This window comes from Abrus precatorius, unplaced genomic scaffold, assembly GCF_003935025.1.
Source record: "Abrus precatorius isolate BTA unplaced genomic scaffold, Abrus_2018 Scaffold7, whole genome shotgun sequence".
NCBI lineage: Eukaryota > Viridiplantae > Streptophyta > Magnoliopsida > Fabales > Fabaceae > Abrus > Abrus precatorius.
The window spans coordinates 27,348,813-27,366,310 of NW_020874417.1; the positions used below are offsets into that span (position 1 = coordinate 27,348,813).

Below are 17,498 nucleotides of genomic sequence, written 5' to 3' on the forward strand. Positions count from 1 at the left end.
CTTAAGGAACCTATAAACTTGTTAATTTAATAATGATTAGAAGAGAAAGATTGGTTTGGTCCACTTAATCTTTTGTCTTATTTTATCCTATAGATCTATTAACTAATTGAGGTATGGTCGCTTGATGATATAATTAATTAGAATTAAGAAGGAAACGCAATATGATAAAATCTAATCATGGAATGAAAATCAAATTTAGATTCAAACATCAAAAACTCCATAAATTCATGAATAATAGTTTTCATAACCCTAGCTATAAACTTAGTTACTCATGTTAAAGGAAAGAACTAAAATAATCATAAACAAAGTCATAATTAAAAGAAATAGCAAACTAGAATGTGAGATGAGTTCTTGGTCTTCAAGTACGATCGCTTGAAGCTTCAAGTCTCGCTAAGAATATGCCAAAAATCTCGTGCAAGAGAGACGAGATGAGAGGTGTATTGGAAAGCCAAAGAGAAGATGTAAAACGGTCTTCACAGGATGCCTGAGGTCTCTCTTTTATAGGATTTGAAAAACCTTAAAAATTCTTCATAATTAGGCTTTTCGCAGATGAGCACGGCTATGCAAAGCCTTAAACACGATCGTGCATGGGCTCGATGCACCCCTGTGCTTATTGAAAGGGTATGGGCATGCTGATTGCTGCGAAGCTTTAATTTTTCATTAATTTGAGTCAAATCCATTTGCGGTTTTTTTATACCAAACTACATTATTAATATATAAATTAGTGTAAATTTTAAATAAAATAAAAGTCAAATATGAATATATGGGTTGTAAAAGAGGGCCTAATTACAGACTTATCAATAATAAATGACTTAACAAGTTTGTCTAACATTATTTTTTATTATTAGGTCAATGTATTTATTATAAATTTAAAAATATTTTTGAAAATAAAATATTTCTATACAAACTGAATATAATTTATGCAAAAATAAAACAAAATATTTAATATTTTAAATAATTTTATAAAAAATAAAATTAATAGTAATATAAAACTATTATGACATTAAAAAATTTATAATTAATATTCAAATAATATTCTATAAGTAAAAGCTCATCCTGTAATCCATTAATCCATTAATCTTTAATATATTTATCGACTTCATGCCTCAAGAAGCATGATAAAAAAAAATAAAAATTAAGGATGAATCCACACATGAATAGGTCATTTGTGGACATAACCAACTAACATTTATGAGTTTGATCCCTAGTGAAGTCGCATATTGATTCAGGATGAAATTTAGTAGCAGAGATTTGTAAGTTTCATAAGCATAAAGAGAAGAAAAAGCATAACAAGAAAGTAATCAAAGAGTATTATTGAATAAAGATGCTTATATGCTGAAGATGTCTATGTTATATGACGATCCTATTTATAATTAATAAAAATAAATACAAATAAAACTTATATTTATTATACAAATACAATTAAGAACACTCTTTGTTATGAGTGACGTTTGAGAAGGAAAAAAATATATTTTTTTTGAACAACTAACACGTCCATTTTATGGTACAGTTGATTGAAAGTCTTGAGTTATGTGTCTTTATGATGAAAAATTTTAAAGCTATTAAGAAATTTATATCTTTATTTATAATATTTTTTTTGTCATGACACTTCAATAATTACTTTATGATTAGGCAGGATTGTAATCTTAATTTAGAGAATTATTTGAGCTGTCGTTCTAAAGACCAACTTAGATCCAGCTGAGCTTTGTTAAAAGCAATGATTGAGCTACTATAACCATTACAATGCTTTAGTTATACTCCACTTACTGTATAGATGACTAATCACTGACCTCTGACCTATTAATTGTAGAGCTCTTTCTTCCCACAGCTTGTATATAATAATAGCTTTTAGCCAACTTTTATACCACACAAAAATGAATTTAATTGGTGTTTCTATTTATGAGATGAGATTAAAAAAAAAAATTATTTTATATATAACCTATCTAAATGCCACATTAGTATCTAAATTCAAGAAATTGGAAGAGAAATAAGTTGATACATTCGAGAATAAATAATATACACAAATTTTTAAAATGTAAATCAAAACACATTATCACTTATTTAGAAGTACATTAACACCACGCATGTATATATGCTTGAGGAAAAGAATTTACTTATTTTCGCTCCAAATGATATTAGCTGTCATATTAAATGTACTGATTTATTATCATAAATATACATGTTATTTATTAGGGGAACATTCATTTGCCTATTCACACAAACGATTTCTGCAAAACGAATTATAGTTACTTTTACCATTTATCAAGAAACATTACACGGCCATAATCTCCAAATTACTGCAAAGTAACCAGATGAGCAATTAGTAATATCTACATTCATTGCTCTACTCAGATCAGATCATGGATAAGAAAATCCAATGATCTTATACAACACTCGTTAAAAAATCTTGATGACCTTTTAAGGATGACAATCGAAACAAGTTCAATCGCTTTTTGTAAAAGTTATTAAGAATAAATAATTTTGGCTCATACTATATTTAAATTTGGATAATTACCCACATTATTTTGTCGGTAGATACTGGTACATATAGGTATTATAATATTAAAATTTACCCCTACTAATGTAATATATTTATTATATTTTATAATTAAAATTTAAACAGGTTCATTTATATTTTAATAAAAATTCTGCTTATGACCTTTTATATTAAAAAATAAAATATCTTCAAAAAAATTTCAATTAAGTATATATCATATTTTTAATTAATTTTATTTAAAAAAGATAAATTATATCAAAATTTTGTGTACAAAATTACTCGAATTGATTTGTATGTTTATTCACAGATTTTTCACTCTCATCCATGGACCCATCATGTAGGTTACACAATTCTGATTGGTCATATGTCCAATTCGTGTGGTTTTATGTAACTTTTCTTCTTATGCCAAATAGCAGATTATATATATTTTTTATTGTTAATATTAGTATTACAATAATATTAATTTGAAGATAAAATTAAATGATATTAAATATTAAATTTAATGAACTAATCTATTTAATAATTTTGATTATAAGTAAAATTCATCAATTTAATTATTAATTTACGTAAGTTATTATAATAATTATATAAGAAATTTTATAATTTAATTATAATTATTTACTTATATTCAATATAACATATCGTATGCATTAAAATAAAGTTAGACAGCGAAGTAGTGATTAATTTTTAATTTGTATGAAATTTTATATATTTAATTTATTATATGATAATTTAAAATTAATAATTAAATTAATAAAATTTATTTTTAATACAAAATTTAAAATATTATTTTATTAAATTTAACACCTAATATTTAAAATATCAATAATTACATATAATATAATTTAAACCATATTCCTTTCAAATCACATCTCTTTAACCTATCACTAAACTATTAATAGACATGGATAATGAATGTAAGTAGAGGTGCATTAATACTCAAAAACTAAAAATAAAGATATTAAAATTATTATTCTTGTAAAAATGAATTTTAAATATTTCATTGAAATATGGGTATAAATAGGATACTATAATACTCGAACTATACTTATTATCATCCTTATGACATTCTTTTTTATCTTTTCAAGGTATTCATCATTAACAGAACTTCAAATATCTCTTAAGAAAAACATCTTGATGATGGTAAGTTTTATTATTCTTTTAAACATTTATACCATTTTTATTTTTCTTCAAGGTGGAGAATATAATTAAAAATATTGGCAGAATCATCTGAGGAAGCAGGGACAGAGAGTATAAAACGAGAAAGAAAAAACGGATAAATATAAATTTGTTGATAGTTTTAAAACATAAGGGTTGATATTAAGCAAAAAGTGCAGACGAATTGTCAAAGCAACCTCTGTTGAAGGAAATAAAATACTCAACTCATTTAGTTGAGACTTTTGAATGTAATGGGAAAGGAGTAGATATAGTAATAAGATCATGACATTGATATATCTTAAAAAATATTTATTATCCTTTTGAGCCATAGATGTAACTTGAGTGGATTTATCTACAAAAAGTTTCGATAATAAACCATGGGCACGGGGGGAATGCAGTATGTGGTTTTGTTGATAGATTGCTATGCTTGGCTGGTATTTCATTGATTGCTTTATTAAGATTTTTATGACAAGCTTTTGTATCGTACGGCCACTTGTCTATCTTTTGGTATATATATACTTAAAAGCTTTCTTGTTGTAGCCAACAGTGGGGGAAAATGGGATGAATAAACAATATTTCATAACTAAAATGTGTTAGTTTGGGTAGAAAATTCTGATAAGAAACAGTGTTTTCTTAATCTATCAAGCAAAAACGTATTTTTAAAAAATATTATATAAATATATAGTTTACACACACATATATATAATATGCAGATTCTTGCTTTTTAGTTAAATTTTTAATAGGAGGATGAAACAATGAATTGAAATTGAATTGAACCAATACAACAATTTTGTTTACCTCATTGTTAATTGCTCCATTTGCTATTGTGTTTTGTTATACAAACCTAATTTTTCTTCTCAAGATTTAGTCTAAGTAACAAAAACTTTGTGAGTTAGTAATTAAAAACCAAAACACAATCTTCATGGAGTTACTCACTGCTTACTATTTCATTTTATTTGACACATGTGCCAATTTATTTTCAACATTCAAAGACTAATAATATATATGCGTTTCACTAATTCAAAAGATGTTTTTAAAAATTTATATGTTAGTTTAAAGTTATTACTCATTTTTATAGGGTACTCGAGACTCAAATATTTTTAGATCCAGTTTGATCTTATCCTCAAATAAAAGAAAATTTTATTAATGTTCAAAGACGTCCTAGCTTGATGTTGGGTAAAAATGGATTTTGGTGAATACCGGGTCACTTGGCTTGAAAAATAAACAATATATTAACTTCTTTATTTTAAGAAATTTATGTTTATTAATTGATATTTTATTATATTTCTTTCTTCTCCATTTATCTCTCGTTTATTATTCTTTTCAGTACCTACACTACTAAATTCGTGGGTGATAATTTACAATGGTATCTTTTATGGAACATTAACAAAAGAGTGAATTATTATGTAGTTATAATTTTATATTTATTGTGGAGAAATTAACTTAATTTGTAGTTTAAAATTTAAGTAAAATAACTAATAACAGAAGTCATTATCTTATTTATTGAATGTTATATCTTGGATCAACATAGTTTCATGTTACTTAAGGTCCAACTTTAACCTAATAATAAATTTAAAAAAAGAGAGTAAAAAATAAGTAGAAATCACCGTAACTTGTCCATAATTTATGAACCATAACCCCCCCCCCCCCCCCCCCCCCCCCCCCCAACTCCTTCCTACCATGGAGGGTGGCAAAACTATAAAAGGCCTCTGTTCATGCCCCATTCGACAAGAAGGATCCCTCTGGAAGTGGACAAAGTCTCTTTATTGAAACGTTATGCCAACTCTACAACGTAAGGTTGGTTGTAGGTAGTTAAGAATGCCACAAAAAAAAGGGAAGTGAATGGGTAAAAGAAAGTGTTCAAAAAAGGTTAGAAAGCTAATTAAATTATTATTGATTTTCGTAAGGTTTTAAGCATGACCACATCAGTGTTCAAAAATAGGAAGTTCTATTTTGAGAGAGGACAAATAGCAAAAAGAAACAGAAGACCCTCTTTTTTGTTTTTAGCAATAAATTGTAGCATGTTCCAGGACAACAATCACTACTTCTAAACAAGATATTCGTAGTTGGTGCAAAGGAGGAAAATATGGATACTTCATTTTAAATTTATCTTAAAATTTATATAAGAATCCCAGCTCAAGGGATATAAAAGATAATAAAATTATTTAATATTAGTAATCTAGGTCGCTTTGCCGTAACTTACAGATTGGTCTGATTAGTTTTTCTTTTTCTCACATTTCCTTGTCAGATTAATTCTAAAATAAAAAATATATATATAATGTAAGATATAAAAATGATTTATTACTGAATATCTTTAACTTTTTCTTTTGCACATAATTACATTCAGAGTGGAATGTTTTTTTAGTATCTCTTCTAATTTTGAAAAAATTTCTACATGTGTGAAAAAATTATATACAAAGTCATATGTAATATCAATATTTTGATATTTAAGATAAGTATTAAATATTCATGATATGTGAAGTATTAAATATGTTCTTTAGTATTGGGAGATTTTTTGATCGAACATATTTCTGAAACTTTCAACATGTGAAAAAAAAATCAGAAATTTAATACAAATAAATCTATAATTGGAAATGACGCATAAATGTTCCAAATAAAGGAAAACTAGATTTTAAGAGAAAATTTCAAATGATTTGGAAGAGAAAAATAAAAATTAATAAAATTAGACTATTTTTAATCAAATTTAATTTAAATCTGTTAATAGTGTAAACATTTTTTTTATATTATCGTTAATCATAAACTGTAATATCAATAAAATTTAATAATTTTTATAATAATTAATACAAATATCATATTTACAATGAGTTCTAATTGGTTAAAAGTGTAAATATAAATGGCAAGTAAAAATAAAATAAAATTTGTCTATCATGCCTTGTAAACATATCATGCACATGGCATTTTTATTTTTTTTTCGACTTGTGAAAATATCTTATGGAGATTTTTTTTTGTCTTTTATTACTTTTCAATGTGTGAAAGCGATATATATTACATGTAAGATGATTAAATGATAAGTATTATACAATTAAAAAGAAAAATATGAAGAAGTAGACAAAATAATTTAATCTTAGCATCGTAAAATAGAGACAGGGGTTTATATATAGGAATAAGAAAAAATGGAAAAAGGAGTTTACGGTCTGACTGATTATTGATTAGCCGTGGATGGTAGAAGATTTGAGAAAAGCGTCTAAAAGGACGCAATGAGGAGTTTATGAAAGGTTGTTGGGTTTAGGTAATATCATATCCAAACACACTTACTCACTGTTCTCGATACAGAGGAGAGAGGCGTGTGTCTTTCATAGCTGTCTTTACTTAATAATACAAGAAAAGCTTCCACTCTATAAATATGCCTCTGTTCATTATTCAATTATATAGCATAGAGTTCCTCAAGTGATTGATTGTGCTTAATTTGTGGGGAGAGAGAGAGAGAGAGAGATGAAAGGAGAGTGTCATCCTTTGCTGAGAGGTGGAAGAAGAGGAGAAGGAAAACAGAAACACAAATTATCTTCAGCTGAGATGGAATCACTGGGAAGCATATGTGAGACTCTGTTGCCTCCTCTGCAGTTGGAACATTTTCACACTCCCAAAAATAACCCTAAAACGAAGGCTTTGCACTTCTTTTGGAAGGCTTCTGGATCTCAATTCTCTGTGCCTGACCAGGTTCCACTCTCTTCACTTCCACTGTCTCATCATCTGTCATCTTCACACTAACTTAATCAACTGCATAATTCCTTGTTAAGATATAATTTCCCTATGTTTTTATTTTATCTCATAAGGAGAGGGAGCCTGAGATTTCAGATAACACATCTCAATTATGTATTCGTCACTCTTAATTCTGTAAAGCAATGTAATTTGCGAATTCATCTTCTCTCATCTGATAATTCACTTTTTAATATATAATAACAAAGTTTATTTATTAATTATTTAAAATTTTAATAATTAGATACACTACTTTTCCTGCATTTACCATTTAATACTTTTAATTCAATGTTATTTTTACTTTTAATTATAATTATTTTTTTATTTTTAAAAAATCTCTTTAGTTTATTTTTAATATGATAACAAATTTATTTAATAATAAAAATATAATCATGCAATATGTTTTTAATTTTTCATTCAAAATTTTATTTTAATTTAATAATATTTGTCGATATATGTTTATTTTACAATCAAACATTTATAAGGTGCACCATATATATTAACTAGTTTATGAAATAATTAAGTGGAGGAAACAAAAAATGTACAAGATGGATTAGAAATATCATTATTATATGATTATTTTTTACTTGTCGGTGGGGATATTTGAAATAACATGAAACTAGTAAGGTTGAAAATTGTATTTTTTTAACATTCTTGTCACATCTTTTACCATTCACGATAGCACGCATGGTCGACAGCGTGTTGGTTACCATTGAAGTGGACAAACATCTACGTTTTTCCTAATTAAGTAGTATTGTTTTCTTCTTGACAATATAACTATGCTATAATCTCCGGTGCCAAACTCAATTATGTGCAAAAGACATTTCTTTTATCAATTTTAGATCATAATTGATTTAACCCAAATTTTTTTTTATAATGTCTAAACTTTTTAAGTCAATGACAGTCATATAAGAATTAATCTTGACTCTTGAGAAAATGAAAAAAGAGAGTAATTAATTAATATAAATATTTCTACAAGAAAAAAATATTGTAAATGGCCTTGAAAATATATTTTTTATTTTTTTCAAAAATAAAATGAAATAAAAGAAAGATTTGACAAAATCTCGTTTAAATAGGAATAAGCGTTGCCTTGTCAGGTTATAAAAAAATGTTGCCTTTTCAAAGTGAAATTTAATTAAATATTGTATCTTTCTTTTTCTTGTATAATATATACGATAAAAACAGGTTAGATTAATTTATGGAAGTTTACGGTTTGGTCTGATTTAAGTTTGAGTTAGTCTTTTTAATAAATAAATAAAATTTAAATTTTTTTTAAAGTTTATTTAAATAAATAAGACTTGAGCTCTGTTAAATCTAATATGCTTATATATATATAATTTAAAAATAAAATTATCAAAATATATTTAAATAATAAATTTATTTAATAATATATTTTTTTTATATTATTAATTTTGTTATTATTAAATTAATATATTATGTTATAATTTTTTATTTATAATTATAATAAATAAAAATTATATTTTATTAAAAATTAAAAATATTTATATATGATTATATTTTTTAAATAATAAATTTATTTAATAATAAATTAACATATTTATTATATTTAAATAAATTAAAAAATAGTTAAGTCTTTGAACAGAAATAAAAGACAACTAAAATTAAACGAAATAAAATTTAAAATAAATTAATAATATTATACTAAAATATTTTTTATATTTTTAATTTTATTATTATTAATATTTAATTATTTTTTATAATAAATAAATATTATTTAAATATAAATTATATTTTATTTAAAATTAAAATTTTATTAAAAAATAATTAAAAAAATAAGATAAAATATTTAATATACAATATATATATATATATATATATATATATAAAATAAGATCATATAATAAATTATATAAATAATATAATTTTAAATAAATTATATATAATAATATATACTTTTTATAACTTATTATGTATTTTATTTTCATAGTATAATTTTTTTTAGCAAACTACTTATAAAAAAATTTTAGACACTAAATCTACAACACATAAACACAAACTTAAATATAAATATGTTAAATTTTAAATAATTATTTTTAATAAATTTTACATAAATATAGATAAATTTTTTTTTAAAAAATATAGCTGTTAATATATTTAAAGTTTAATAATTAATAAATATTTATATGAACAAAAATAATATAAATAAAAAATTATATTATTAATTAATTTGTCAATTTATATATAATATATAAATATATATTTTAATATTTTATATTAATAATATTTTTTATATTATATTAATATTATAGTGTAATTAATTTTATGTATATTTGTTAATTTAAAATAAAAAATTAATGAAATAAATAAAATTAAATATTTTATAATTATTATTTTTAATTTAATAATTATTATTATTGTCATTATATATATATATATATATATATATCATTGAATTTAAATTTTTATTAAGTTTTATCACATATTTTTTTTATTAAGATAAAAATTTAAAAATATAAATTATTTTAATTTAAAATAAATTTTATTAATTCTTAATATGCTCATATGTTATTTTTCTGCATCTATAAATTTTACAATATAAATATTTTTTTATCTACAATTTTTATAATGATGATATTTATTTACTTTTTAAAATAAAATAATTTTTTTAATTTATTCAACAAATTTTGTGAGTGTTATTTTTTTTATTAATTTTATGTATTTATAATAATTTTATTTATTGAATATAAAATATTTTTACACAAACAAAATATAATTATCATAAAAAAATAATTAAAATAATTAATATTTTAATAATTTTATAAAATTAAATTAAGAAAAATAAAAATATAAAAGTTTTATAATATAAAATATTTATAGTTAATGTTTAAATAATATTTTAAAAATTATTTATAAAATTATATAAAAATTGTTACAATAATTTAATAATTATTAATAATATAGATAAAAATTTAAAAATATATAAACTAATTTAATAATAAAATAAATATATTTTTGTTAATATTAAAATATTTTTTTATAGCAGACTTAACAAGCTTCAGATAGATTAGGCCACTTACATAAGCTAAATTAAGTTAAAAATAAAGTTTTTAATAAATAATAGACTAGACAATAAGCTTAATAATTATATTAGAAATTATATCTATGTAAAGTAAGGTATGGTCTGACATATTTTCATCCTTGTTAAATAAATTGAATAGTTGTAGTAAATTTTTTATATATATACCGTATCTTTTCCGTTTTAGGATGCGATAAATAGAAGTATATGATTCGTGGTTATTGTTGTCATATAAGCTTTCACGATTTATAATGAATGTACCGACTTTAGGTTCTGTAGTTAATGTAATGAATCTCGTGTTTTCTATGCCATCTCGCCGTGATTCTATTTTTTAAATTGATTATACATTTTTTTAATGTTATAGTTACCAGCAAATCTTTAATTTATTTCTTATTATTTGCGGCTTTTTTTTCGTAATTTTCAAAATCATTAAATGGTCATAAAATTCTTGTTTGAATTTCTGTCAAGAAAAGTTGGGACTTACTAACTCCTATATGAATGAACGCATGTCATTATTACTTTTACTAATTTAATCATCACTCTGAATATTGACAAATTTATAGTTAAATTCATTTTTTTTTAACTTTGTTTTTCCTTTAAATATTATATTAGCAAGCATCTTGACATTTCTTCAATTTGCTTCAATTTACTTATCTTACATTTCTTGACATTAATCATAATATTTTTATTTTTATTTAAATCTTTGATTTATTTACTTGTATCTACATAATAATTATTTTACAGTATTCTATTATTAGTTTTTCTATTTTTTAAAAAACATAAAATTAAATATATAAAGATATTAATGTATTTTTTATTAATATTTTTATAATTATTTAAAAATGATGATATCACATTATTCTTAATAAAAACATTTCCTTAATTTTTCAAAAACGCTAAATAAAGAAAAAAAAATGAACAGTTGTATCGAACCTCAAAATCATCATTGCCGGAGATGATAAACTGTACGGCGGCTTCTCCGCCGGAGCTTTTGCAACAAATAGGGTCGGGACGCAAGATGTTGCCTTGACCTAACCTTGTGCCGTTCTTTGCAGATGAGCTTCGAAATTCGCTGTTGCTGAACAAATAGAGAGTTACAGTTAAGATTAACTCACTATCGTATCGTTAGAATATAATGGAGTAAATATTCACCATAGTTTTTCGAACTGTAAACATTAATTGTTTTAGTATATGACTTTATGACAATTATACTTTAATTATTTTAAAAATACTTATTTTATTTTTCTTAATTATGAATATATATTTGATAAAAGTAATTTGTAGTTTATTATGGACTATATCGATAAATTTATAGAGTTATTTAATAAATTTAAAATAAAAAATCATAATTTTTAAAAGTTAATGTTTTAAATCTAAAAAATTCGTTATTAATATTTTTATCTTTAAAAACTTATCATTTGCACAATTAAAACTCTAATACATTAATAATTTATTATCATTTCATTATTTTTATTTTTACAATAATTTTTTTCCAATTTTTTATTTTTTATTATATTATATTTTATTAAATAAAAAATAAATTAAGTAAATAAATAATATTCTTAAAATTAAAAATAAATTATTTAAATCAATTCATAAAATTTTTATTGATATAATATGTTAAATTTAAATTATTATTTAAATTAATAATATCATTTTTATTCATAAAATGTGATAAAATAAATTATATCTAATTTTAATATAATATTAATATAATATTATATGTCCTATTAAATTATTTAATATAAATCAATCTATTGTACAACTAGTTTATTAAATATTTTTTATGATAAATTCGTTAAATAATTTAATTTTATAAGTTATTTGCTTAGTTATAAATTTTTAGCTTATTTCTTAACTAAAAGTTATAAATTTGCAACTTTCATCTCATTCTATTAAATACAGTTTATATTTATTATCATTTAACTTAAAAAAAATAAATACCATTTTACAAAAATATAATGTTTAAAAAAATAAAACTAACATAATAAATATTTACTTCTAATATTACTTTATAAATTAGATGTTGTTTATAAAATGTCAAGTTTAAACAAAAGTTTGTAGCATAACTTTTTTCTATTAAATAATTTATGATTTTTATAAATTTTTAAAATTTTATTATAATTTATAAAAATAAATTGTTTGAAAATTGATTGCACCATAACTTGTACAGAGAGAAAACAGTATAGAAACTTCAATTGGAAAAGTAGTTGGTACATGGGTAAATGTGTAGTCTGTATACACACTTTAACGTAAGAGAAGCGTTAATTTATGAATTGGTAATTACAATCTAACAATCTGAAACGTGCATAGATTGCAGAGATATTGATGAAAAGAGCTTTAAAAGAAGCAGTGATACTGGTGAGAGTGATTCTATGGATGCTGTCAACAAGGTTGGGTACTTTGTTGCTATGTGGGTCCCTCTGTATGAGTAACAAATGGCCCTTCATCAATAGCTTCTCAAACATTTCCTTAGACAACAGAGAAAAGGTTCTGCAGAAATGGCTCAAGCATCGGTTCCTCACACCGATAAGACTTGCATTCATTTACGTCAAAGTCCTTTGCAACTTTGTTTTCTTCTCTCAGGCAATGCCACTTTCTTCATTCATAAACTCTTATTGACGTTTCTCTCTTTTCTTCCCTCAATGTGTGTGCTATGGAATGATCACTTTACTTGTGTGCAGTGTGATGACAATGGTGAAAACCCAGCATGGGAAGCTATGGGATATCATGTTGACATTGAGGGGAACACATGCAACGTTCACAAAGAGAGGCCTCTTGAAAAGGGAATAGTGGAAGCTATGAAAGAGAGTAAATTGAGTCTGTCTCAGTCTCTTGCTCAGAAAGGCCTTGAGGTTTCTGTGGATGATAAGAACAACATTCTCAAAATCAAATGTGATGTAGTAATTGTTGGGTCTGGTTGTGGTGGAGGAGTTGCAGCTGCTGTTCTTGCAAGTTCAGGCTTGAAGGTGCTTGTTCTTGAGAAGGGTAACTATTATACTCCAAGTGATTATTCTTCTCTAGAAGGGCCCTCTTTGAATGAACTTTATGAGTTAGGAGGAACTTTTGCATCATGGGATGGGAAGATGGCAATTCTTGCAGGGTCAACAGTGGGTGGTGGTTCGGCTGTTAATTGGGCAGCATCTATTAGAACACCAGATTTTGTGCTCAAGGAATGGGCAGAGAATTACAAGCTATCACTCTTTTCAAGCCGTGAATATCTTTCTGCCATGGATGTGGTGTGTCAAAGGATTGGTGTAACAGATAAATGTGTAGAGGAAGGGCTCCAGAACCAAGTACTAAGAAAAGGTTGTAAGAATCTTGGCCTGCAAGTTGATTATGTGCCAAGAAACTCATCAGAACATCATTACTGTGGGTTTTGCAACTATGGTTGTAGAAGAGGAGAAAAACAAGGAACTGAAGTCACATGGCTTGTTGATGCTGTGGATCATGGTGCAGTAATACTAACAGGATGCAAAGCTGAAAGGTTCATATTGGGAAAGAACAAGGGAAGATGTGGAAGAAGAAAGAAATGCTTAGGAGTGATGGCAAATGTTCTAACAAACAATATCACTATGAAACTCCAAGTTGAGGCCAATGTGACAGTTTCAGCATGTGGGGCTCTTTCCACACCCCCTTTAATGATCTCAAGTGGATTAAAGAACAAGAACATTGGCAAGAACCTTCATCTCCATCCAGTGCTAATGGCATGGGGATATTTTCCAGACTCAATTTCTGATCTCAAGGGTAAAAACTATGAGGGAGGAATAATCACTTCTGTCCACAAGGTGCTATCTAAGGACTCCAAAGTAAAAGCTATAGTTGAAACTCCAGCAATGGGGCCTGGAGCATTTTCTACATTGTTTCCTTGGAAGTCTGGACTTGACTTCAAAGAAAGAATGCTCAAATATTCAAGGACTGTGCAATTGATCACAATTATTAGGGACAAGGGTTCTGGACAGGTTAGGAGTGAGGGTAGGATACATTATGAGTTAGATGAATCAGACAAAGAGAACATCAAGGATGGACTACAACAGGCACTGAGGATTCTAGTAGCAGCAGGAGCTGTTGAAGTAGGTACCCACAGAAGCGATGGACAGAGAATTGAGTGTAATGGGAATAATGAAAAGGAAGTGAAGAAGTTTGTGGAATCAATATATGCAACAGGAGGGTCAATGTCACATGAAGAAAAATGGAGTATTTATAGTTCTGCACACCAAATGGGGAGTTGTAAGATGGGCATGACTGAAAAGGAAGGTGCTGTTGATGAGAATGGGCATAGTTGGGAAGCAGAAGGCCTGTTTGTGTGTGATGCCAGTTTGCTACCAACTGCAGTTGGTGTTAATCCCATGATAACTATTCAGTCTACTGCATATTGTATTGCAAAGGGAATTGCAGCCTTTTTGAAAACAAAATAAAATTTGTTGGTTTGTTGTTTGTTGTTCAAGCATGTCCTTGCCAGTGTAGATGAACAAATTGTGGCGTCACAAGATCCTATAATAGTAGCAAAGGTTGTTTGGAAACATTGAATTGAAAAGATATTTGGGCCATGAATATGTGCTTAGCAATATTATAATTATTTCCATTTTTTTAGTTTACATTCTTGAATTACCTTATCACTGAAATTTTGCTAGATTAATTAGTATATTTAATTTGTATATGCTAATATTAGTCACAGACTAATTAGCTACGCATGAGTATCTACCCTACGTGCTCATTCATGCACTAACTAGTATGATGTACATGTAGGGTTTTATTTAGAAAGTTTATGTCCATGACTTATTTGCACCTGTGCAATGCACGAGATAGAAATTTATTATTTTAAATGCGTCTGCATTTTACATTACTATTGTCTTATTAAATCAATCCAAATTTTTATTAATCATTATATATATATATTGATAATTACCACCGGGTCTTTCTTAAATTTTTAATTCTTTCATTGATCGATTTAACAATTTCATATTTAATTATTAATATTAGAAAATGAAAACTGAATATTATTGACACCGAATCAATCAGCTTACAAGAGTAATTTATATACAAGAACTACAAACTAATTTTATATCTGAATGTAACTATTTTATCATTTCCAGTAATCAGAGGTACCCGTGCGATGTATGGATCATGTTAACATTTATTTAAAATGATTTAATAAAATAGTTATAGAAATATTTTGATTTTGTCCAATATATAAAAGAGATAATAATATCAGGAAAAAAGCTAAAGTTATAAACCAAAGAACATATCAGTGAAAGTAGTCTAATGCTTTGGGGCATGCAGCGCCTTCACCTGTAATGTCGAATGCACACCAAACTTATACTATTCTGCAATCTGAACTGAACTTTTGTTTCTTCTCGCTCGAGCAAAAGAAGACAGCACTCTTCGAGTTTGTTGTTTAAATTTACTAAAAAAGAATTAGGGTTTGTTTGTTTTTGTTTTGATATAAAAATGAAATTTATGTTAATAAATGATTTTTTTTTACTTTAAAAAATAGAAAAAAAAACTCTTATCTATTTTCTATGACACATTTATAATTTTTTTAATCAATTTTATTTAATAATTAAGAATATATTCAATAATATATTCTTTGTTTTCCTCTTAGATGAAAACTCCTTCCATTGCATACATGATCCCTGTAATCAATGGGCTTTATATTTTATACTATTTATTTAAAATCATTACTGAGACTACATGTAAAGCATTTATGTATTACACTGTCTAACATTTTAGAAAAGTTTGGATAAATTTTTATAGGAATAAATTAATATAAAATTCAATAGAGTTTTTATAAACTTAAAAATATATTTTTTTTAATATTTTAAAGAAGTTAATTAAATGAGACAGTTTTAATATATAAGTTAGTTTTAACTTATGAAAAAAATTTGTTGTATTGGTTTAGGATTTCATAAGATTTTAAAAGACATTTTTTAAGTAAAAAAGTCTATTGATATTTAATTAAAATTTTATGTTACTTAAAAATAATTCAATAGTATTTAATTTGTATTTTTATGATTTTTTAAAGAGTTCATTAAAATTTATTGGTATTCATTTGAGACTTTTTACAACTTAAAAATAATTCATTGGTATTAAAAAATATAAGGATTTTAAAGGATTGTTGTATTAGATGGATTTTGAAAGACTTTTTATTGGTATCTATAAATACCAAATTCATAAAATAATATCATCCAAACCTATCAAATTTTGGAGGATTATTTGTAGTGATTTTTCAAGTGCTTCAAGAATTTTCAGGTAAGTTTTTTTATCTCTTTATTTTCCTATGCTTTTGTCTTCTTCATTCTGTTAATAATACTGCATTACTGCTCATATGTAATATTCTACTATTGTTTCTATTTCATTCTCCTATTTGGTAAAAATGTAAATAACATTATCATTGACTGTTCCTCATATATATATATATATATAACATAGAAAACATTTGAGATTTTAACTTTTAAATAGTAATTTTTTTATAACACGCATAAAAAAAAGACAAAGGGTGAAAGCTAAAATTGATATCATGATATCTACAATCAATTATAGATCTTCAAATTGTTAACTAGCACCTTTAATTGTTGAATTTGAGATATTTGTCTATATCATATAGCTTTTTTTTTTTAATTGAATAAGTGAATGTTTAAAATATAGAAATAATTATATATATATATATATATATATATAGCAATTAAACCTTTTACAAGGCTATAGTATTATTTTTAATTATATAAGTACCTATTAGGTGAGATATAAATTTAATAAGTATTTTTATATAACTAGTTTTCAATATATGTTATTTTAGTAATTCAAATAAGTGTTTAATCTTCATCATGCGTATTTAAAGAATGTGATTGAGAGAATATTTAATATTTTTAAATCAAGGTTCACAATTTTTAAGTCAATACTTCTATTTTTATTTAAGATACAAGTAGGACTTGTGTTAGCATGTGCAGTATTACATAACTTTCTTTGCAAAGAATGCCAGTTTGATGAATTTTCAATTGAACCGATGAACGAACCTTCATATTCAACATTATCGATTAATGAATATTATAATTTTGAGCCTATTATTCAAACATAGAAGTAAGAGCA

The 17,498-nt window shown here is 24.8% G+C and overlaps 1 protein-coding gene across 1 annotated transcript; it reads left to right on the plus strand.

Moving 5' to 3' along the window:
- Positions 1 to 7,108: 7,108 nt before the first annotated feature.
- On the plus strand, positions 7,109 to 14,827 carry LOC113873533 (long-chain-alcohol oxidase FAO1). The gene is made up of 3 exons (XM_027511687.1): positions 7,109 to 7,333; positions 12,723 to 12,995; positions 13,094 to 14,827. The coding sequence occupies exons 1-3, from the start codon at positions 7,109 to 7,111 to the stop codon at positions 14,825 to 14,827; spliced, it is 2,232 nt and encodes a 743-aa protein (XP_027367488.1).
- The last annotated feature ends 2,671 nt before the right edge of the window (positions 14,828 to 17,498 follow it).